Source organism: Lytechinus pictus, chromosome 12 (genome assembly GCF_037042905.1).
Source record: "Lytechinus pictus isolate F3 Inbred chromosome 12, Lp3.0, whole genome shotgun sequence".
In the NCBI taxonomy this organism is placed as follows: Eukaryota; Metazoa; Echinodermata; class Echinoidea; order Temnopleuroida; family Toxopneustidae; genus Lytechinus; species Lytechinus pictus.
In genome coordinates, this window is record NC_087256.1 from 9,663,033 (window position 1) to 9,687,520 (window position 24,488).

At 36.6% G+C, this 24,488-nt stretch overlaps 1 protein-coding gene across 1 annotated transcript; it reads right to left on the minus strand.

Moving 5' to 3' along the window:
• Nucleotides 1–2,588: 2,588 nt before the first annotated feature.
• On the minus strand, nucleotides 2,589–13,091 carry LOC129273500 (glycosylphosphatidylinositol anchor attachment 1 protein-like). Its single transcript, XM_054910540.2, has 2 exons — nucleotides 13,007–13,091; nucleotides 2,589–5,328 (listed from the first exon to the last, which is right to left on the minus strand). The coding sequence occupies exon 2, from the start codon at nucleotides 5,280–5,282 to the stop codon at nucleotides 3,315–3,317; it is 1,968 nt and encodes a 655-aa protein (XP_054766515.2). The 5' UTR covers nucleotides 5,283–5,328; nucleotides 13,007–13,091; the 3' UTR covers nucleotides 2,589–3,314.
• Between the last annotated feature and the right edge of the window lie 11,397 nt (nucleotides 13,092–24,488).

Sequence of the window (24,488 nt, forward strand, 5' to 3'; positions counted from 1 at the left end):
ATGGTTGTGGAAAAATTATCATAGCCCCCAAAAGACAAAAACGAATAGTTTAATATTTTGACACATCTTAACCTAGTAACGGAGGTATATTAACATATTTAAATTATTACTCTATCTCCTCAGGGACATGAGATATTTCAATTTTAATGAACACCCTGAAATTGCACGTCCTTTTGAGTAATGTCAGTTACCGACACATTTTTGCTTGCTGATGCGTAAAAAAATGTGGTTACATAGGAAAACTTAGTATCAGAGTATACAGCAAGGTTCACTTTATTAACTCTATCAAAAGCAAACTCCCATCATTTGTTGTTTTAGAGATACACACAATGAAAGGTGTGAAAACATTGTGCCGTGTAATGTCAGTTACCGTGAAAATGCCCTTATGTCCAAATAGGTCCAGTCATATTTTATAACAAGTCATGGTTTCATCCTTGGTTGGACTGGCAATATCACAAATTTTTCCTTGGTAAAAAAGTATCTGCCAGTCCATTCTTGGACAAATAATTCCCTCAATACATGTACTTTCTCAAAGCCTGTTCCCTTTGTAATCTATATAACAAAAGTTATTATGTGAAGCATATGAGGAGAGTCAGTTACCATAATTGCCTTAGATGTTGAATGCTAGTTTAATTCTTAAAATGAAATCATCAGAAAAGTTTTTGTTGATGTTGAACTTAAATTTATTTTGGATGACAGGCAGGCATGATACCAACATCACTAATACAAAATAATACAAATATGGTATCAAAACAAAATATCCTTGGACGTTGACTTGAAATCTTGTAAATTTTAGAAATCAATGTTTAGTATTTCTTCTTTGATCACCTTCACAGCAAAACTACAAGATTCAATTTATGCAGTGTATCTCACAAATAACACAAATACAGCCCTGCAGCCAGGGATTTTTATGAGGGGGGTTGATTCCTTCTCTTCCTTGGCTGAAAAATTTGACAAGCAAAAAAAAAAAGGTCATCAGAAAAACTTGTTGGGTTTTTCGTACCCAAGAACCTATTTTCTTGTTTGGGAAAATTTAGGGGGTTCAATCAAACTCCCTGAATCCCACTGGCTGTGGCTTTCAAGTTTATAGCAAACACTTGGTCATAGTTTTCTGTTTTTATTATGATTCCCTGGACCATAAGGGATCCACTGCTAAAACAATGTGGCAAGGTTACGTGAACAACATTCATCACTAATACAAAATATAAAACTAAAGTTAACGTGTATTGAACATACTTGTAGGCATCCTGTTTGAACTGACATTATTAAAAAGTACTTAGAGCAGTGAGCTTCAAAGTATCTTTCAAGTGCTATGTATGAATGCACTACTTACATTGGAAAATGTATTGGTCAAACATTTTACTCTCACATTTCCCCAACGGCTGCCATACGGCAAGTCGAAAACAGCCATTTGATTCCTTTTTATTCAAACCACCTAAATGTAGCAGGTACAAAAAATGTGAAAACTGCTGTTTTTTACTTGGCGCAGGGGAAATGTGAGTGCGCCATAAGGGTTTGAAAATATTATCTTTTAACCCTTTAACCTGGGCTATTTTGTATGCTTAAAGTCCGGGGGGTTTAAGGCCCCCTTAAGTCTAAGCCGCAGTCATGCGATCGCGACAAAAATTTGCATAATGGTAGAGAATGACATAATATACGCCAATGCATATTAGGTAAATTGCAAAAAGTTCACATATTTTTTTAACATGAATTAATTATGCTAATCTATTCAAGAAATCATACTTTTTGCTTTAATAGAGCTCATAGAAAGCTAATTTTTGGTGAGAATATTCTTTGAGGCATTCCCTTAACAACTAAAAATGAAAAAAATTCTGCTACCAAAATCAATTTCTTATGTACTTTATTGTTTTTTAAATATCTTATGTATTTCTTTGTGTTTTCATCTTTTTATTTTTATTGCTTTTTAGACAAAATTCATAATTTCAGTCATAAATAGCATCATATCAAATGACTGTTGTCAATAAAAGTGAGAATAATCACTTATTTATAAATTTCAGATGAAACAGATTTTCCACTGACTTTGTCCATGATAACCAATACAAATGCATTTTGAGTTTGCACTGTGCATGATTGCATTTCACTTCAATATTTTATCATTTGCATTTAATCATGAATTTTACTGGAACAGTGTAAACATGTATGTGACTGCCAATCGTATTTTACATACCAAGGGTTTACATGTAGGGGAAGGCGGGGTAAGTTGAGCATAGGGGCAAGTTGAGCCACCACCCCCAGGCCAATAATGAATGAGTCAGACATTGTGGTGGTGTCATGTATTGATGACCCATTACATAACCCTTTACCCAACCATATTGTTTTCGACTTTGAAACAATAAGTACTTTAATAGACGGAAAAATACAAATTCCAGCAAAAAAAGTAAAAAAGGGTGTAAAATCGAGGAGTGCTTTTAACCCACACACGTCTTTAGATATAATAAAGAAATAAGAATATTGTTAGTCCAGGTATGGATCTTCATTCTTGTCATAGTCTTTTAAATGATGGATGCATAAGAAATGTGTGGATGTGAAAATATCGCATTAAGTTCGGACTGGGGTACTTTGAGCCAGCCAACATGGGGCAAGTTGAGCCATGGTAATTCTTATGGTAATAAGAATGAAAAATTTAAAAAAAACTTTAAAAGCCATTGATATGCAGGCAGAAAGGTGTAAAGTCACATGAGTTCTTTTACTTTAGAGGATGTTAGTATTTACAGAGAATTAGCAAGTGAAAAGGCTTGAAATAAAAAATTGACATGCTGCTTCTTCCCGCATACATTTTGTACATAGTTTTTGTGGCTCAACTTACCCCAGAAGGTGGCACAACTTACCCCACATATGGGGCAAGTTGAGCCATTTGACATTGTTTTTTCAAAGGTCACAATGAATTTCAGTGTGAGGGTAGAAGGTTATATATAGGTGAAAAATATTTCCCAAGAATCAAATTTAAAGGAAAGGTACTTATTTCTACAATATTATTAGTCATATCAATTCTAACATGCAAAATGCAAAGTGTCACAACTTACCCCGCCTTCCCCTACACTAGACTCTGCTTTTAAATTCAACTTTTAAAACAATGGAGGTCAAAGAATCGCGTATGTCAAAGCAATTTGTTTTTCCGACTGGAGTGCAATGTTGCATTATCAACAACATTTTTTGGTCCCAAAATATTTTACTCCGGCAGATTAAAGTGTATGTGTCATCAGTGAATGTACAAACTCATACATGTATTTAGGACAGCAAATTATTTAGATTCTTATTTCCACATGCTTTATACAGATAACTATTGACACAAATCATTTAGAAATCGTTGAACTACTTGCTTTCCTAAAGAGTACTACCCAAAAGAGAAACCAGATGGGAAACCAAACAAGTGTTATCAAAGCAAATGTTTTGTTGCCAAACAAGTAAGCATTGACCACACCTTCAAAAAAGGACTCTACAGTCTTGTAAAATCCCTGGTTAAGAATGTCTATCATAGCATCCCTAGAATGAAAATAGCCATGATTAAGAGTTATAAAGGAATATATCAAAGATAGGGGGGATATCAACAGAAGAAGAAACCCCTGAATCATTTTCAAGATTACACGTTCTACAGGTCGGACAAGGACCACAATGGGAATCGTTGGCACAGCAACAAAGAAAGCGAGAGAAAAGTTGAACATGGACACTGCCAACAGAGTCACAGTGTACCAAATGAGTGTCAGACACTTTAAGAGCTGCCAGTCCGAAGGCAGTTGCTCATTTGTTTGAAAATTACTCCTCCGACCGAAAATGGGAAGTGATGATGAGCCAACAAAGAACGCTGCAAATCCAATAGCAATGGCACCTTGTGGGCTGACATTGAACGCTTTGATGTGCTCACTGACGAGGTATTGTGGACTTACAAACAGTATGGCTCCCATGATGTGCGCACCTATTATGAGAGGCATTACTTGACCAAAGGGACGACCTTCTTGCTCTTTTGCTTTTTTATCAATGTCCTCTTTCTCATCTTGATCTTTTTCATCTGAAGTGGTAATCTGTTCAATGGGTTGAACTGCAAGAAGCCAAAGGGCCATCGCACGCAGTGTGGGCACAACCAACAAAAGTCCAAACGGAATCATGTACAGGCCAATTGAAACATATCTTTCACAGCTGGGGAGGACGTAAAAGAAGAAAGACTGGTGAAACCGCTCCAGCAGATTATTGACACTGCGAACAACTCCCTCCATGACACGTCCAACTGCTTCTACTCCCAACCCACGCTTTGCAGGATGAGCCTGGAGAGTCAGGGCTTCTATGTGGTAGCGCACAAACAGACCATGGATTCCACTTGGCTTTCCACTAGCTTGCTTAGCCATGTTGAGAAGCATTGTTGTGGCTGAATGCTTTAGTCCCGCCCACTTGAGAACCAGTCTTTCGGGAGGGTCAGCTCTATTCTGGAATGTTACAGGGACCCTCTCTAAACGACATAGTCTAACAGCCAGGTTGAAGAGATCCAGGTTGGGCAACTGTCCATTTAAACCTTCAATCTTCAAGTCAATGTGATCAGTAAATTCAGAACCAAGTTCTAAATTGATGGCTGCAATGATAGAGCCACTACGTCCGAGCATTAGACTTATTTGGAGATACTCTGACGGGATATCATGGTAGCCTGATAACCAGGCTTGCATCCCAACCTCTTCTTTGTCCACAACCACAAAGACAATGTCCTTTGACCAAAATGTGTTCTTGCTGAAGAAGCTTGCTAATGACAACATCAGGCCAATCCCATGGTGAGTCCTTGACCTGCCTGCTTCAGCCTCTTTATTACGATAGGGTACTGTGATGACTATAGCTTCAGTACCTGCAATCCTTGGGGCTCGAAGAATTGCATACACATTGGTTCCAGTGACACCTCCAGTTCCTCTGGTTCCATTTGTTTTAGTGATGAACGGGTGCTGTACAGTAAAGTTTTGTGAATACACATCTAAACCCAGGTCCATAAACTGAGCTTTCACCCATTCTTCAGGGATAGGCCCTTTACCATTATCTACAGCTCCAAGTCGGGTCAGTTCCTTGGCATAATCCTTGATGCTATGATCAATTAGGTACTTCCTCTCCACCAGGCCTGGTAACAGAGCATTTTCAGAGAAGTAAGTCTTATCATTAAGAGGGGTGAATGCCAATGCAAGCAAAGAAGCCACACCGGCGATATAAAGAATCACCTCCAGAGGCTTATGGACAGCCAGGATAATACGAGACAGGACAGCTTGGGTTCGAGTGTCTGTCAACAGGCCCATGGTGAGAGTGTTGATTCTCAGTCACACATAAATCTTGACCAAGGACCTGTCATGACAAAGCAAAGAAGACAGAGACAATCAGTGACAATCTACATTTGTCATTTTGTGCAAATATGAGCTGAAAACTTACTACAAATACAGATCCAAACAGAGTTTTATATTCTGCCTCAAGAGAGAGAGAGAGAGAGAGAAAGAACTCAATAAAACTTTTGACTGCCAAATTGGGTTAAACTATAATCTTGAAATAACACAGGTACATGTACACTGCATTTTATTCATAATTATTTTTCATTTGTCACTTTGAATATGAAGCACACTGCAAAAGCAATGATTGTCTCTGTCTCATTTCTTTGCATTTCAAACTATCACAGTTATTAATTTCATTCAGTTTGGTTAACGATTACAAGCAGAGGAAAATATGCTTGGAATATGGTCAACGGACAGAAATAATGCTCCAAGAGCAAGAATAAGCACAGGAAATGGACAGCAATGTAAAAAGGGAAACTCATGCCATGTCCAGCTGACCCGTCAATATTGTGAATAATCCCACCTGTGTAAATTCTATGCAAGTCTCCAGGACACAAAAAATTTACTATAAAAAATTCTTTGAATATATCACATTCATTTACAGACCGGTCTCTTAACCTTCTTGGCTTTTATATTTCTCAAATTCTAAACAAGTGTCGCTAGGGCAAGCACATGATATGCCCGCCTGTAACGCGAAAAATTGAGTTTTTGGTCAAGCAAGAAAAGTGAAAGGTGGCGACTTGACCTTTGACCTTTTGATCTCAAAATGAATAGGCTTCCTGGGATCCATGCCAGTATCATACACACCAAATTATACATGTATAAGCATAGCTTAAGTTAAACTAAAGCTATCGCGTTTACAAGGACTTCAGAAGGGTAAGATGAAAACATGTTACTGTGACATTGACCTTTGACCTTTTGACCTCAAAGTCAAAAGGCTTCCAGGGATCCATGCTAGTATCATACAACCCAAATTATATGAGCCTAGGTTAAGTTAAACTGAAGTTATCATGTATACAAGGGCTACAAAGAGTAAGATGAAAACATGTAACTGTGACCTTGACCTTTGAACTTTTGACCTCATAATCAATAGGCTTCCTGAGATCCATGCTAGTATCATACACACAAAATTATATGAGCCTAGGTTAAGTTGAACATAAAGTTATCCAGTTTACAAGGACTTCAGAAGGGTGATGGAAACATGTCACTGTGACCTTGACCTTTGAACTTTTGACCTCAAAATCAATAGGCTCCCTGGAATCCATGCTAGTATCATACACACAAAATTATATGAGCCTAGGTTAAGTTAAACATAAAGTTATCATGTTTACAAAGACTTCAAAAGGGTGATGAAAACATGTCCCTGTGACCTTAAAATCAATAGGCTCCTGAGATCCATGCTAGTACCATACACGCCAAATTGTATGAGCCTACATGTAGGTTAAGTTAAACTGAAGTTATCGAGTTTAAAAAGAAAAGTTAACAGACGGACACCAAGCGTGATATATATACGTCCCGTAGGATGGGCGTATACAAACAAAGACACCACCGGTACATGGGGAATACTGGACACTTCAGCAAGTTGTGTGCATAAGTGTAAAAAATTGGCTGAAGTGTCCAGTCTACAATTTGTTGAATCTTTCCTCATGATCATGTTTCCTAAACAATATCACATTTCCTGTCAATATGTGCATTTCATGGCCACCAAGCGACTGGAACTTGTTCTGGTAAAGTTCAGTCTCAACGTTTTAAATCAAAAGCCAAAAATTGCCAACCTTATATCACCACACAGGCACTCATTCAATGAAGAAGGTACCAACGTTTTGTTTCTAAATAATTACTATCATGTAATATAACAATAATAATAATCATTATTTAGAACCAAAAAATGCAATTTTTATATAAATAATTATTATTTACTGTGTTTATAATTTTTTCTATAAATCTTTCTACAAACGGCGCATCATAATGCAGCTCATTTATGGGCTACGTCATCACAAAGCGAGTCAAGGGTCGAGCCCTTTGTATTACACAGCGTGGGAAGATTTTGCAGTTTCTGTCAGCTCATCTGTCTGGTTTTGAGACGAATAGCATCTTCCTCTGTCTTGATGTTGGTGTAAACCTAACCCAGAGAGCTCCCGCCCGCACAGCGGGCGGGAGCCCAGAAGCTTACCGTGTATTTTACCATTGTCACCGGACTAGGGTGATTTATGGTCTAAATATTTCTCCAAATGAATTGTGAAAACAGAAAGTATACAATTACCACGATTATATGGATGAAGGTCTAACGAGTGGCAGATTCCTGACATCTGGGCACAGTCTGGAACCTCAAAAAAATGAAAAGTTCTCTCCTTCTACCCCGTCTCGATCGGCCATTTTTGTTAAAAATCGTAACAAAATGGCCGATCGAGACTGGGTAGAAGGAGAGAACTTTTCGTTTTTTTGAGGTTCCAGACTGTGCCCAGATGTCAGGAATCTGCCACTCGTTAGAACTTCATCCATATAATCGTGGTAATTGTATACTTTCCGTTTTCACAATTCATTTGGAGAAATATTTAGACCATAAATCACCCTAGTCCGGTGACAATGGTAAAATACACGGTAAGCTTCTGGGCTCCCGCCCGCTGCGCGGGCGGGAGCTCTCTGGGTTAGTGTAAACCATGCAATCATCAGCAAATAGCCTGGTTGGATATGTCTCCCTTATGATAAAATAAATTGCAGCAATTAGTAGCTGTCAATCCAACTTTTTTACTTCTTGGGGGGAAAAATTTGAATAAACATAATTTCATATAGGCCATATAAACTACAAAAGAACAAGTTGGGATATGACATCAGTTTGCTCATTGAATATTCATAAAGAAATGCACAGAATGCACATGATGCATATCAATAGAATTAAGTTATGGCATTTTAGAGATTTGCATCACGTGCATAACTTTGTTGAAATTCCTTATACGAATTTGATCAAATTTTCAGTTTTTTCTTTATCTGTTAAAATCAAATTATTTTTAGACTGGAGACTGGGGGGCTCGCGATAAATCCGCAGCGCAAAATTTTTTGACCGCATCGCTTGCTGACTTTTTACTTTCGCGTCACACGCAACTTTTGAGACCAAAATTTTGACTCCTGTGTATGCAATTCTGAAGTTATGCAACACTTCTTTAACTTTGTGCAAGCAGAACTAAAATTGCTCAAAAACATGAAGTTTGTGTACAAATCCAATGCAAATAGAGTTTTCAGCCAAATTTCAAAAGTCAAAAAACAAAGAAATACATAAGGAACTTAGAAAACAGTAAAATACATCAGAAAATAAATAATTTTTATAAAGTACATATGTTTAGATTCCTATAAAAGAGTCTGTGAACCAAACTTAGCATTAGGGGCATTATTCAGTCAATTAGAGCAAACTTTTGATTTTAGCATAAATTAGCATGATTGATTAAAAAATGATAATTTTTGCAGAATTTGATCTTATACACGTTTGTTTTGTAGACTATGCCTTGGGTAAAGCACTTCCAATTTTCGTTCGCATGATTGACAGCCAAGATCACCAGGGGGTGCTGAATCAGCCCCCCCCCCCCCCCCCCCCGGTCTGTGCAAAGAAGTGAAATTTTGGTTTCCCCATTTTCAATAATTTCACGATTATGCAGAATTTGCAGGAACTTTGAGTTTGAATTTGAAGTCGCGTCGGCCGGTACAGCGTTAAACCACATGGCATGCCTATGCTTATAATTCTGCCGAACTTCGGCAAAAGGCAGCAAGTTACAAAAGTAGGCCTATTATTTGTTGTAAATGAGCAATGTCTGTTCGTCTTCTTCTGCATTCTGGAAACAGTACAGGCCACAATCAGGCGCACATCTCCATGATCTCTTAACTCGTTGTGTCCGATACTTGAAAACTGTGTCCGATTTTTGGCAAAAAACAAGATTCAATTCATTTCGGTAAGAGTTCCATATGCACCCCCCACTAAAATTGAAAATAAAAACATGGATAAGGTTCAGAATAATATATCTATCCCTAATATAGAACATATATGAGGGGGGAGTGAAAATACATACCAAAATATGGCTTTATTCCGTCAAATTTCAAGCAGGATCTAGTGCGTGTAAATGTCCATAGACATCGATTTATTTAGTCAGTAAAGGGTCTGTGAATCTAGACTAGTCGATCTATCGGCTGATAATCGCTAAAATACCCCTTCGGGTATCAGCGCTTCTCGCTAGCATAGCAGGAAGAGGTCTTGACTGCAGATAAAACGAGGTGAGTTTGAGTCCCAACTAAGGTAAGCAACAGTAAAAAAAATGATTAAAAAATCTGAAGTGAACGAACCGGAAGTCGCAACAATCTTTTGTTATTTTTGGTGGGGGGTGCATACATGTATGGAACTCTTTCCTAAATTTCTGATTACCATATTATTTTCGATTCTATTTTTTATGACATTAATATTCAACATTCATTAGTCATTACATTTGTACTACGGAAATAAATTTTTATTTGATCATGTTGATTCAATGATTCAATCATTGAATCAATAATTTATTGATTGTATTTTTGTTTTGGTCCAATTATGCCTAAGGCTAAGAGTAAGACTAGATATAAGTGTCCGATATTTGGGCACTTTACTCTATCTAGAGAACTGAAAATTAGGTCTGAAAAGGGGGGTCATCAAAGCGGCACGTCCCTGTACAGTCAGATGGCAGGTCCCAAGAAAGTGGCTTCTTTCATCCAAGTGATATTCATGACTTGAGATGTTTTGCATATTTAATGAGCTTGATGAGGACCAAAACACAATTTTTCATTCGGTCATTGCTGCTCTAATTGTGCATCGAACTTCATGATTTTGGTATCATTGTAAAGAAGAAGAATCATTCTTTCAGGTCATGTGTTTGAATCGCCCACTTGTTCACTGCAACCACACTGCAACCACCCTGCCTGTGGGGAATCTACAGGTTGGACTATGGCATGCCAATGCTGTACAGAGCACACACTTTAAAAAATGATTAAAATATCACTTTTGTGACCAAAATTACTAATTTCCATACAGTTGCAATTTATTTTTCATTAGTAACTTGGGAATAATTTTTGTATTTACTAGAGCGCTCAAAAACTTTAATTTTTGGCATATTTTTGTGTACGCCCTCTATTGGTGGAAAATAATATGGCAAGAAAATTATCATTTTTTATCTGTTTTTAATTAAAGTTGAATTAAGAAGGGGGTGAGTTTCCATAAATATAGGTTCTACATACAATATATAGTATATATAAGTTGTTCAAACACATAGCATGTCACAATAATCCTCTGCCTTCTCGATATTTTGCTTTGAAAGTCTATGAAATTAGCCACCTGTCAGAGCTCGAGAGACGAGTGTACAGAAAAGTCACTCGGAGTGTGACGTCACCGGGGAGAATTTAGTATAAGAGGTGCCTGAATGTCATACAGAAATGCTATGCAGAGAGAGAAAGATATTTTACAATTTTTTTTCAAAGCAACTCAAATCAAACAAATAGGACTGATATGTACAAATCTTTACTTTCCCTGTATAAAAAACAGTATGAATAACCACCATGAACTCTTCAATCATGATGTAAGATAGCAAACAGTGAGTTATTGAATGATATTTTCACTATTTCTCATTTATTTTATCACGATGTTCAATCAAGTGAGTAGCTGGAAAGTAATTCCGGCGGTTAGCTCAGCGCGCGCTGAACGCATAATACTAGTACACACAACACCCAGGCATTGAGTGTACTGTTATGGTCTGGTATGTCGACTTAGTTCATGGCCGTGCAGCGATCCCCTGGCGTTTTTTCTTCTTTTCTTTTGTCTTTGACTCCACTTTTATATCCTCTGGATCATTTCCACTCATAGCTCATTCCACAGAACAATCTTGAACCAAACGTATAGTATTCTTTCTCGGCCTTCTGAGCTGTTTTCTATATTTAATTACGCTAGGGGTCACCGTCACACATACAAACGCAATTCGGAAGTGAGTTGAAGACAGAAAGATATATAGTAATTAGTATACATCTCTATGGTTGAAGACAACAAGAACGGTACGGTAGCTCGACAGCTAGCTGCGCCGGAGCGGGCGGCCGGTCGGCACAAAGCAATTCCGCAACCAACTGTGTTTTTTTGCAAGAGCCGCGTCACACGCGGATAAATATGTCATAATAACACGTCTGCTACGTTATCGACTGGTGAGAAGATCTCGATCAAATTTCATATTATTCTCCTTGAAATTATTCCTTTAGGGTCTATGGTATCATTCTGAGGGAATTCACATATTTGGAATAATAGTACGGCCACAAATATTTTAATCATTTCCTCTTTGCAAGTTCTATGGCTCGCAGATACAACTTCAACTGCAGTTATTCCATATGAAGGAGTACGTGCATAGTACACAAAACGGCACTGCCTTGTTTACTACACCGGGACCGAATACCCCCCGGTGACGTCACACTCAAAGAACACCCGTCTCGGTAGGCATTGCAGGAGCGAACTCAGGGAAAATGGGTAGGGATAAATCGTTCAAATTCACTATTTTGAAAAAAGAAAATGGGGGGTCGTATCACCTATAAGTGTTTGGGGGGTTGTAAGGTTGCTATTAATGTAAATATCTCAATATTTGGAATCGTCTTCTTAATTCAACTTTAAGAAAAAAATAATTTAAAGAATCAAATTTACTTAAGGGCCAAGTTGTATGACGAATAGGTGTAATGAAAACTGTCAGTGTAAAAAAATCAAGCATTTGTCCCAAAGAAAAAGAGAAAATTAGCCAAACATTGCCATCCTTATTTTGCCACACATGGAGATATAACTGAGAACAAGGTTATTTCATAACCTTGTTCATTGAATGAGTGGTATCGGCTTTAATTTGTAACAGTTGAGCGATATCTCGTTCTTACGTAGAACGGTTCTACGAAAGACCATTTCATGCAACAGGCCCAGCCCAGAAGTTCAGCTTTATGGTGATATCATTGAGGCTCAAAATAAAAAGTTATGCACAATTTGCAAAAGAAAACAGAGGAAGAAAATTCAGTTTTGAGGCACATTTTCAGGCCAGAAATTTACTTATTTATCAAAATATTGTAGGCCCCTATACAAAATAAATGACCAATATGAGAGAATAACATCTAACAAGTTACTCACTCTATCTGATGCCTGATAGTGCAATAATAATTTATTTGTTAAAACAGGTAAATTCTTAGAGAAAGTAAGAAAATCTCACGAATCACAACAAGATTTTGCAAGGAGGCCGGAGCCGGAGGAGGATTCAGCCACGAGATGATTTGGATGAATCTGGTCTTTTTGCTCATTACTTTTTTAGCATAGGGAACTGCGGTCTGACTGCGTACCACCAATAATTATGTGAGTGCCCCCCCCCCCCCCCCCCGGTACTCACCGTTCGGACCACGACCACGTCAACACGGCTCGCGACCGCGATCCGACGGGGTTCCCTCCCTGCACATGCACGTCATGTGCCTCCGACTTCGTCCCGAATCCAAGCCCAGTCCCAGGTGTAAGAAATTGTGTTGGAAGCAAGGTCCAAGGACATGACCATGAAGAAGGAGCATAATTTAACTTCATCAGATTTTCCTATCAATTACAAAATGAGACCAATATGATAGCTCTACATCTAAATCATAACAAATAATTATAACCAAACAAACTTTTAATCAATATTAAAATTACTAACCTATATAATTTGAGCAATTCTGCGGTAAGTCCAAGTCAGTGCCAAGCTAAGTGGACAGCAATCAATCCAGCGGAACGTATGTGCAAAGCGCACGTACGTCGCATGCGCATATTTTTATCGCGTGCAAGCGCAAGCGCGAGCGGCGCAGGCCGGTGTCATTGGCGAATTAGCCCGGAAACCGGCGGTCCAAAACGGCTAGCTGATTAGTACCGCCAGTACAAAACCGCTAGTCGATCGGGCCCGCCAGATCCAAATGACTGGTTCAAATTTGGCCGAAACGATAGGAGAGCCGCCTTTTGGTTCCATATTTATCAAATCTTTCTAAGGCAGTAATTATAATTATTTACTTTGATAAATGTTTCAAAATATATCTTTGTGTAATTTTAATGTAATTTCAATATTTCCGAAATTATGATTTCTATAATTCTGTTTAAAAATGTTTTTAAAATAAAGGTAGGCCTATTCAGCTTCATAAAAGAAGGATTTTTTGCACGTGAGCTATGTTGCTCGCGCACGCGGTTTTGGTGGGCCCACAGGGTGCAGAATACTGGATATGCACCAGTTTATTATTAATTTATTATTATTAATAATTTTTGATATTATTATTAATTGCTATCATTATTACCATCATCATATATTACTATTATTTGTATTGTTATTTTTAGGCTACTATATATTAGGCAGGCGCGGATCCAGAGTTGAAACTTTCGGGGTGGTACAGGATCCAGGATTTTTAAAAAGGGGTGGCATGATTTTACCCATTGAAAATTTGACAAGTAATAAAAAAAATTGCCAACTATATTTAAGTTGTCTCCTTATCCATGCCATCTTTAAATACATTGCTTAATTGTAAATCTAGAGTAAAACAAATCTATCAAGAGATGTTGCAATTAGATGTTGAAAAATCAAGGGCCGAATTATTTTGAATAGAAATTTTAGATGAAGAAAATAAAAATTCTTGGTTGTTTACATGGACACTGAAACTCAAAAGTATTCAAGATAATACCATAGCCCATTTTAATTTCAATTTTATGTATAATTTACTACCTACTCTCTGTAACTTAAAAAAAATGGAATTTAACAAACACATATATTCAGGTAGTGAGTGCAATAAGTTGAGTGATTTATTACATTTGTTTTAGTTGTGTACAGAGGTTGATAAGTTTTGGAAATACGTTGAAGCACTCATAAGAAGGTGTCTAGTTCAAAATCTTTGTTTACGGTTTAAGAAAAGAAAAAGAAAAAGAAAGGAATTTAATATTGAATAATGCATTATATTCGATTTACAAATATCACAAGATAACATTAGTTACAATGAAAAGATGAAGCTTTATGATTTGAATATTATGTTCATATATATGTTTTGGAAAATAGATATGATAATGAGAGAGGTAAACGAAAGGAAAATGTGTATATGAATATTAGCAAATGGAATTTAATACTGAATAGCTTGTTGAACTTTTGTTTGTGTACTTTTTTAAAATTATGCGTGTATATTTTTTATTCAAATAAAGAAGACCAGTACTGGTTTAAAAGAAAAAGAAAAAAATATTTAAGGTCAATAATCCGTCCGCCAAAAAGTCAATAAGCAAAAAAAAAAAAAAGGTTTTCACCAATATTTAAGGTCAATTCGTCTCTCTCTTTTTTTCTCCCCTTCAGAGCTATTAGATACATTTCTTTATTATTCGTGAGTTTTTTTTTCTAGCATTACTATATCTGAAAGGTATCCGTATTATCCGCCTAAGCAGGGCCGTAGCTAGAGGGGGGGTATGGGGGGGGGTGCGACACCCCCCAACATTCGTGGCAGTCGGCAAAATCATGTACCAGTTGGCAAAATGGAGGATAGGGGAGAAAAAGAAAGAAAGAAAGAAAGAAAGAGAGAGAGAGAGGGGGAGAGAAAGAAAGAAAGAAAGAAAGAAAGAAAGAAAGAAAGAAAGAAAGAAAGAAAGAAAGAAAGAAAGAAAGAAAGAAAGAAAGAAAGAAAGAAAGAAAGAAAGAAAGAAAGAAAGAAAGAAAGAGAGAGAGAGAGGGGAGAGAAAGAAAGAAAGAAAGAAAGAAAGAAAGAAAGAAAGAAAGAAAGAAAGAAAGAAAGAAAGAAAGAAAGAAAGAAAGAAAGAAAGAAAGAAAGAAAGAAAGAAAGAAAGAAAGAAAGAAAGAAAGAAAGAAAGAAAGAAAGAAAGAAAAAAAAAAAAGGAAAATAGGGGTACTAACTTTGAAGAAGGTTACGACTTTTAGAGTAAAGACAACCAATTGGCAAATCCAAGTCCATGTTGCCAGGCTTAGAGCCCTACAACAACCGCGTAGCCAGGATTTCATTTTGGAGGGGGCGGTAAATGCACGCGAAGCGTGCCTACACTTACAGAGCGCGCGAAGCGCTTCCTAGGGGGTGGGTGCAGGGAGGGGGAGTTTCCCCTCCCGCGCGAAGCGCGAAGCTTTTGGTGTTTCATAAATTAAAATGAAAAGGAGCCGTCTCTCTTGTCTCTAGTACCTATATCAGCTCCAATTTAGTTGACTTTATTGTGATTTTGAACCTTGTTTTCAAAAGTGATTGTGAACGCACGAAAAGGAATACAATGGAGGAAATTAAAATCATTATAACCCCGCGCGAAGCGCGGAAGCTAAAGCGTTTTATCAATTTCTTTGCCATGAAAAGGGTCCCGAGAAAAGGGTATTCTCAAAGATATATTGAATACTTCCCTTGGAAATATCAGATTTGATTACAAACAATTTAGCGACAGTGCATATCTTTAACTCGCAAAACAGAGGAGAAGAAGTGTATATGCCGGGAGGAAGATATTCCTCCCCGCGCAGAGCAATAAAACTCTGAAATTTCAAAGGGCGGACGTTTCATCAAATGCAGATATATCTAATACCCCATCGGCTCTAATTCAATTGATTTCCTAAGATTATTGAACTTCATTACAAGGAAAATAGTGCGCAAAAAGTTGAAACTTCTGTGATTTATTAAAATAATATAAAAAAGGATGCCTAATTTCTTTGACTTATCCTGAAGCGCTTCATTTTGAATTATAAAGAAACCTAAGTGTCATTCAAAATTTCAAACTGAGGGCGCAAAACAGGACAGGAGATGAATGTGCAGGGAAATAACATGAAGATTAATAGAATTTGAAAAAAATATTGTACTTTTTTATTTAATACGACACGAATTTTATACATTCCTCTTTTTAAATTAGGAACCTGTTTGCCCCAAATTATGATTGTTTAGTAATGACCTGAAAAGCGGGAGAAGTTGACTTGATGGAGGTGACGGCATAAATTGATATAAAGATTTTACCCGCCCGGAGCCGACCCGACCAGAAGTTGCGCGATCAATAAAAAAAAGATAACTTCATATACTTCGGCCTAACCTTACTCTTATTCCATGCCCTAATCTATACATTTGAACTTTAACTGGCAAGAAACACATATAGCTGAGGTGGAAAAGCAGAGTTAGAGAAAGGGTGGGGAAACAATGGAGAACTTCAATATTGTCATTTAACCGCGCGCAGCGCGGAAGCAAAATTCATATATAAATCTAAAGCAAGTGTGAAGGAGTTTCTCTTTTGAGAAAAAAAATAAATTATAAAAAGAAAAAAAAACCGACAAAGCTACCTTTCTTCCCTTTCCTCCCTTCCCTTTTCATTTTTTCCTCTCTTTTTTCCCTTCTTTTTTTTTTCTTTTTGGGGACGTTTTTTGGGGGGGCGACCGCCCCCACCGCCCCCCCCCCTGGCTACGCGCCTGCCCTACAAGTCAGCAAAATACTAAGTACAAAACAGATGGTGCTATAATAACACACAAAGTAAGCCCCCGGTCCTCCCCCAATATGAACAAGCTTGTTAGTTTGCAAATTATACCACAATTATTGACGATTTAACAAACACATTAGTTTTGTAAAATTAGAGGCAAGACTAGGTACATAAATATTGGGTGGGATGAATTTCCAAGGTTTAAGTTGAATAATCAAAGCCAAAGTATAGTTGGCAAATTATAAAGTGGCAGAACACTATACGCTCTACCAGTCAGCAAAGTGATGTACAAGTACTGCCCCGTTTCAGATCTGAAAAGAACAGAACACAAGACTTAAAAAACTGGTAAATCTGCAGTTGGCAAATTCATTAAGACAAGTCTACAACTTGTAGACTTGTCTACAAGTTTGCAGTTGGCAAAAAACACAAAAATGTTCTAAGTTATTTTTACTAAACTTTTTTTTTTAATTTATGGTGTCAGAAGGTGCTTAGGATGGGAATGGGGGCAGGTTGGGGTTGCATCATTCCTGGTGCTCGCATTGTCTGACTAATGAGACATATAGTCCTGTTGTATTTTAAGTCCATAAAGATTATGCAAAAAACTATCTCCTCGCACTTCAAGTTATCATTGTTTTATGTAGTGACATATGCTTTTTTCATGACTATATACTTAAAGTGATTGCCCCCTTTTAAGGCCTTAATAAAACATTTCCAGTCAGTGCTTACGTTCGCATTGGTGTGGACCGATATAGATACCGGGCTGGTGTTAAATCAACACCGGCGTTTTTGCAGTGCACGAATTCCTAAAGACAGTCCTAAAAATGTCCCTTTTTCTGATCTAATTATAACAAATTTTCAGCTCGCGCTTCGCGCTCGCATCACTTAATTAGTGAAATAGTAAATTCCTACAAACAAGCCATAGAATGCCCCTCTTCAGGTCTGAATTTCAAAAATTGTCAGCTCGCGCTTCTCGCCCGCAATATTTCATTAGAGAAATACGTATCATGTTCATGATTACAATGACCACAAAAAGTGCTTCATGTGCCAGTGTAATTCTAACAAAATCAGCAAGCGCTTGGCGCTCGCATTAGATGACTATGATGAGATACGTACGCACTTCATAAATTCCAAAAGATAGTCCTGAAAATGTCCCTTTTTAGGATTAAGTTATACAAAAATTTCAGCTCGCACTTCGCGCTCGCATTGTTTGTTTTGTAAGACAGGTACGTATCATGATTACAAAACTTTGCTTATAATGTCCCTTTTTAGGACTGAATATCAAACATTTTCAGCTCGCGCTTCGCGCTCGCATTATTTGATCACTAAGATACATATCCGTTTAATGCCACAGTCCTTAAAACGTATCCGTCTATCAGGTCAGTATACCTGGCAATTGAGCGCGCTTCGCGCGCCCACTTAATGACTCTAAATTTTTGCTGGTGCCCCCCCCCCCCCCCAATGCCGTGACCCACGGTACGTCACTGTTAGCAGTAGCACTCTTGAAATTTTAGTTGAGACATCTTGCACAGAAGGTCAATTAAAAATTAACAAATCTTTGATTTTGATATTATTAATGCATAGGGTATATCATTATACTGCAAGTTAGCAACTACGGCACACTATAGCCTTTATTTTTAAAGTGCAAATATCTTTGTATATCTTTGTATAATTTACCTTAAAGTATTCACCAAATGCCACCAATTCAATTCTAAAAATTCAAAATCTTTTAGCATGTGATTATTGTAGGGGCGGGGGGGGCACATCCCCCATCAGACTCCCCCTGTGCTCACGTTGGCACAGTCACGCCAAATTTAGTTGGCAAATTTAGCTGGTACACCCCCCCCCAACAAAATGCTTCTGGCTACGGCCCTGCGCCTAAGGAGGTAAAAGATCCCTTTTCTCCCCTTCAGAGCTAACACCCCGCCCCCACTGGATCCGCGCCTGTTAGGTCTACATCATAATTTGGGGGAGGGGGCTGTATTAGATACACTTTTTTATTATTCGTGAGGGTTTTTTTCTAGCATTACTATATCTGAAAGGTATCCGTATTATCCGCCTAAGGAGGTAAAAGACCCCTTTTCCCCCAATTTTTTTTTTTTTGGGGGGGGATGGTTGTGTGGTTGAATAGAGTGTGTGTCGGTGTGTATCAATGAGGTGTGAATGAGAGTTCCATTTGCTTGCGTTTGGACTTATCAGGTCTTTATCCCCCCCCCCTTATGTAAAACAGTTATTTTTATTTATTTTTGGGGCTTTGAAGAGCACAGGGAAGTGCTTTAACAACCCCCATCGCCCCCAGTCGCCACTTGCCAATCACATCCTATTAATTTATTTAGTTGCATCAGTAATGAAGACATGCAAGCCTAGCTGCGATGCAAGCCAGCCACGTCAGTTAATAAGGACGTTCCACAGTTATGTTTGTGCGCATCATGATCTGCGCATATTTTACACTCTGTGCGCTGACGTCACAATGGATGAACTGGAGATTAATCAGCTGTAGGTAATGTGAGCTGATTTTTCTCTTTATCTGCACTAACTGCAGATCCGGGGGAGCGTTTCATCAATATTTTCATCCGACAAGTTGTCAGATCTGACATCTTTCCATGATTTTGATTGGCAGAGAGGCACTGTTACTATGGTAACTGTCGGATAAAATGGGACTTGTCGGATAAAACGTCCGACAAGTCCTTTCATGAAACGCCCCCCCCGATGTGTTATTTTATGAAGCTAAAAAACTGGAATTATTCCATGGACCATTTTTTTTATTCCTTTACAATTTCAAAATAGTTTCTCTGTAGTGCTGCAAACTATGATATGACCCCGAGTTTGAATGAATGGAAAAGTGGTTCGGAATTTTTCCTCACATAGATACACAGCTTTTGGCGTGTTTTCGTGTGTTTTAAGAAGCAAATTTGCTCTAATAAGAGTGCTGATAGTTTGAAAATAAGCACCTGAACCCATATTTTTTAATGTTTGCACCTCTTAGGTATATCTTCCTCTACAACTTTGCAAACTGACATGGGTTTTAAATAAAGTGCAGCATTTCTTTTACTTCTCAAGTTTGTTATTGAACTTTGAGATTTTTGAGGTTGGGTATCTTTCACGCAATTTCTAAGAACTGAGAGTGTTGTTAGACTTAAATGAGCAAACAATTGACAGCAATATATGAATAGATTATCCATCTTACGGATACAATTATTAATCATATTGCAAAATTTGATGAAAGTTTCATAGATTTTGACTGAGTAATAGAGCTTTAAATTCATTGTTGTGTGATCTCGTGAGGTCTAAAAATTACAAATTCTTTTGGATGCGCAATTCTTAAGAAAATCATCCATTTTGGGTTAACTTTGAAGCTCTATAGCAACAAATCAAGCAAATGGACCCATTATAATTTTTGCATATTTAGAATATTCAGGTGCTAAAGTATCTATGTGCAAAGTATGATGAAAATGACATGGATTTTCAATGTTTGGGAGCAAGACTACGGAACCATTCGCATTTTAGACGGTATTAACAGACTTTTGCTTGTTTTTGGCGCATTTTGGGCTGTTTCAAACCAACTCGCAATACTTTGGACACTGATAATTTGAAAACGAGCACACGCATAGGCGGATCCAGGGGGGGGGGCCCGAGGAACCCGGCCCCCCCCCCCCTATTGGCGGAGCAAAAACAAGAAAAAAAGGAAAGAAAAAAAGGAAAAAAGGAGGGAAAAGAGAGGAGAAAAAAGAAGAGGAGGAAGATGAGTAAATAAAATAAGATGAGGGGAAGACTTGGAAAATAAAAAGAATCTTTCATGTCACTATATAAATTTTTCGCTCGCGCTTCGCGCTCGCATTGCCTGTTAGGTGATTTTCATATCTCGTTCAATATGGAGTTTATATATCAAGTTTGGAAGTCAATATACAAAACATATTTCATCTCGGAAATCGAACTTTCATTATTTTGTGTGATTTTTTAAAAGTGCTATGTAAAAATGTCAGCTTTATGGTCTGAATATTAAAGTTTTCTGCTCGCGCTGCGCGCTCACAAATTTTGATTTATCTTGCAGGTACCTTTTATTTTCGTGTATTCCATAAACTTTTCAAAACATCGCTTTGTAAAAACGTATCAGCTCGCGCTGCACGCTCGCATTTTGATTGGCGAGTTGTGTTGTCTCAATATAATTGATTATACAACAAACTATACTAAAATCCCCTTTTCATGACAGTGTATAAAAAATAGGCTCGCAATTTGCGCTCGCTTTTAATGATTTAAATATATTAACTGATGCATCCTATTTATAATTACAAAAGTGCTTGGAATGTCAAGTTTTCAGGACATAATATCATCAGATTTCATTTCATTTCATTTATTTCCATATTCAATTAAAAACAAACAATCATCAAATCACAAACAAGAATATATACATATATATCACATATAGAAAAAACACCTATAAAAATAGAAAGAAAGTGAGAGAAGGCTAATTTACATACATATGAAAAATATGTTTATCGAGGGTATTCCCATACGATTAAAATACAAATTAAACATATTTTTATGAAGAGATGTCAAAGCCAAGATAGAAAGAGAAAGAGTGAGGAGAAAAGACTGTAAAGGAAATGAAAATGAGATTGCATAGTAAACAGGAGAGATTGACACACTCACACACTGTAGCATGTTTCTACAAAAATCTATTAATTATCATTTTGCAGTATATATAGTATTTATATTTTCTTTTAAATGATGACAAAGTAGGACATAATTGTAGCTCAAGTGGGATACTGTTCCAGCATTTAGTACCCATGAATATAATAGTTGTTCTTGAGAACTTCAATTTCAATAAAGGTAAACGTATATCCCCCTTGGCCCTAGTACTGTATGAAAGAATTGCACTATTTTGGGTAAACAAATTGTTGAAAATTGACGGTAATAAACCTTTAAAATAGGAATACATGAATATTGCTAATTGCAATTTATTAAGCTGAAAAATTGTTAAAACATTTAAATTCTTAAAAAGAGGAGAGCTATGGCTGAGTGGTGGAACATTACACATTACCCTTATTGCACGCTTTTGGAGTATATACAGTCTATTTAAGATAGTTATTCCACAATTTCCCCACACAATATTGCAGTATGATAAATGGGGTAATATCATTGTATTATATAACAATACTAGTACTTTTCTAGGAACAATACATTTTATACAGTTGATCATACCAATAGCCTTAGCTATTTTTGAGGAGATGTCATTTACATGGTTTTTCCAGGTGAGTTTTTCATCAATTGTTACTCCCAGGAATTTAGTTTGTTCTACCTTTCTTATAAAACAATTGCCAATTTGGATTTTTGGTACCGGATTATTTGTTATAAAAGATGTGTTCTCCAAATTAATTGATAAACGATTCGCTAAAAACCATCCATGAATTTTTTGTAGTTCAGAATTTGCAATGTTAATTGTGTCATTTAAATTTTTACCTGAAATGAATAAATTTGTATCATCTGCAAACATAAAAGAATGGAAATGGCTACTCACATAATTAAAATCATTAACAAATAATAAAAACAACAACGGGCCGAGGATCGATCCTTGCGGAACCCCTGTATTCAAAATCATTTCATGAGATGATACATTTCCTGTATATACATATTGTTTCCTATTAAAAAGATAGCTTTCAAACCATGTGTGAATATTTCCTCTTATGCCATAATATTCAATTTTTTTCAATAAGATTGCACGATCAATACAGTCGAATGCCTTCGACAGATCTAAAAAAATTCCAATTAAATGCTTTCTCTGCTCAAAAACACTGGCAAGATAAGTGGTAAATTCTAAAAGTGCAGAACTTGTTGAATGGCCCTGTCTAAAGCCAAACTGTCGTTTATACAATAATATAGGGTATTTATATTGTGCACATATCCACCTTGTTAGGTGCTCAAGGCGCTCCTATATTACCCGGCTAAGCTAGGCTAAGCTACAAATATTATTTTTTTTTCAATGTAATTTATTAATTTGTTATAAACAACTTTTTCAAATGTTTTAGCAAAAACAGATAAAAGAGATATTGGCCTATAATTTGATATTATTGCTTTTTCACCTTTTTTATAGACCGGAACTATTTTTGCTACCTTCAAGTGATCAGGAAATATTCCCGAGTCTAGTGAGTAATTAAAAATATTGCACAGTGGATGTATAATAAAATAAATAGATTTCTTGAAAACTTCAATACTAATTTCATCAGATCCAGGACTCTTGTTGATTTTAAAAGATTTAACGACATCAATAACGTCAGAAATACTCACTGGAGACATGAATAATGAATTACTTACTCTATTTTCCATGTAAAATGAACAATCTATGTCACTTGAAGGCATGTCATTATTAAGTTTTGATCCTATTGTACTAAAATAGCTATTAAACCGGTTTGCAATTTCTTGTGTATCTTCTATCGTTACATTATCATCTTTAATCATTGTACATTGCACCTTGGTGTTATGCTTATTCATAACTTCGTTAATTGTTTGCCATGTTTTTTTCATGTCACCATTTAAATGATTGAATTTATTTATATAATATTTCCTTTTGCACTTTCTCACTTCAGTGTTAAAAGCATTTCGACACTCCATGTACTTATTTTTCTTACATAATGATGGGTTTTTAATATACTTTCGGTACAGATTATGTTTCTTCACACACATTTTGCGTAGTTTGCTATTAAACCATGGTTTATTCTGTTTAACTTTACATTTAATTTCTTTGAAAGGGAAGCATTCACTATACAATTCCTTGTATCTATTAAAAAATTTGTTAGATCTGTCATTAACATCAATTAACTCATAAATATATCCCCAATCTTGCTTGCCCAATTCTGTACAGAAGTGTGAAAGTGAATCAGAATTTATATCACGTTTTAGGCAAGGAGAATTGTGTATGTTGCACTCTTGAAATTTTGAAATAAAAAATATTGCACAGTGATCACTAAAATCACAAGTAAGGACTCCCGAGAGACAAACATTGCTATTTACATTGGTAAAAACATTATCAATTAGTGTCGCACTCTCAGGAGTAACTCGGGTGGGCTTCGAAATTAAAGGAGTAAACGAGAAAGATGATAATAAATCTAAAAAGGTATATCAGATGACACAGAATTACATAACAGGTTGATATTAAAATCTCCAAGGAAGTAACATTTCTTCTTTTCAGATAAAACATTTTGTAAAATTTGCTCTAAAATATCAAAGAAAGTTGGAAGTAATTTGTCTGGAGGTCTGTAGAAAACATATATTAGCACATTTTGATCCTTGTTATGCCTGTAATGAACAATTTCAATACAGATGTATTCTAAAGCATCATCTATAATTTCAAGATCAGTACGTCTTATAAATCTTATGTCATTACGAATATAAATACCAACACCACCTCCACGTTTACGGTTTTTGGCAAGAATGGCATAATTATAAATATTTAAAAAAGAACAGTCACCGTCTTTCAGCCAGGTTTCAGTTAAACCTATAACTGAAAATTTATTATTAAAACAGTCAAGATACATACTTAGGGAATTAAATTTTTTCTTAAGGCTCCTACAATTTATATGAATCATGGAGAGATTTTCCTTATTTAAATGTTTACTAGTATTTAATTCATTGGGGGTTATATAGGGGGACTCAAAAGGAAATCTATCTGACATCATCATAGTAAGAGATGGTAAGATAATTATGAATATACAGCTGCAAGTGTTTTCTAAAATTACAATACA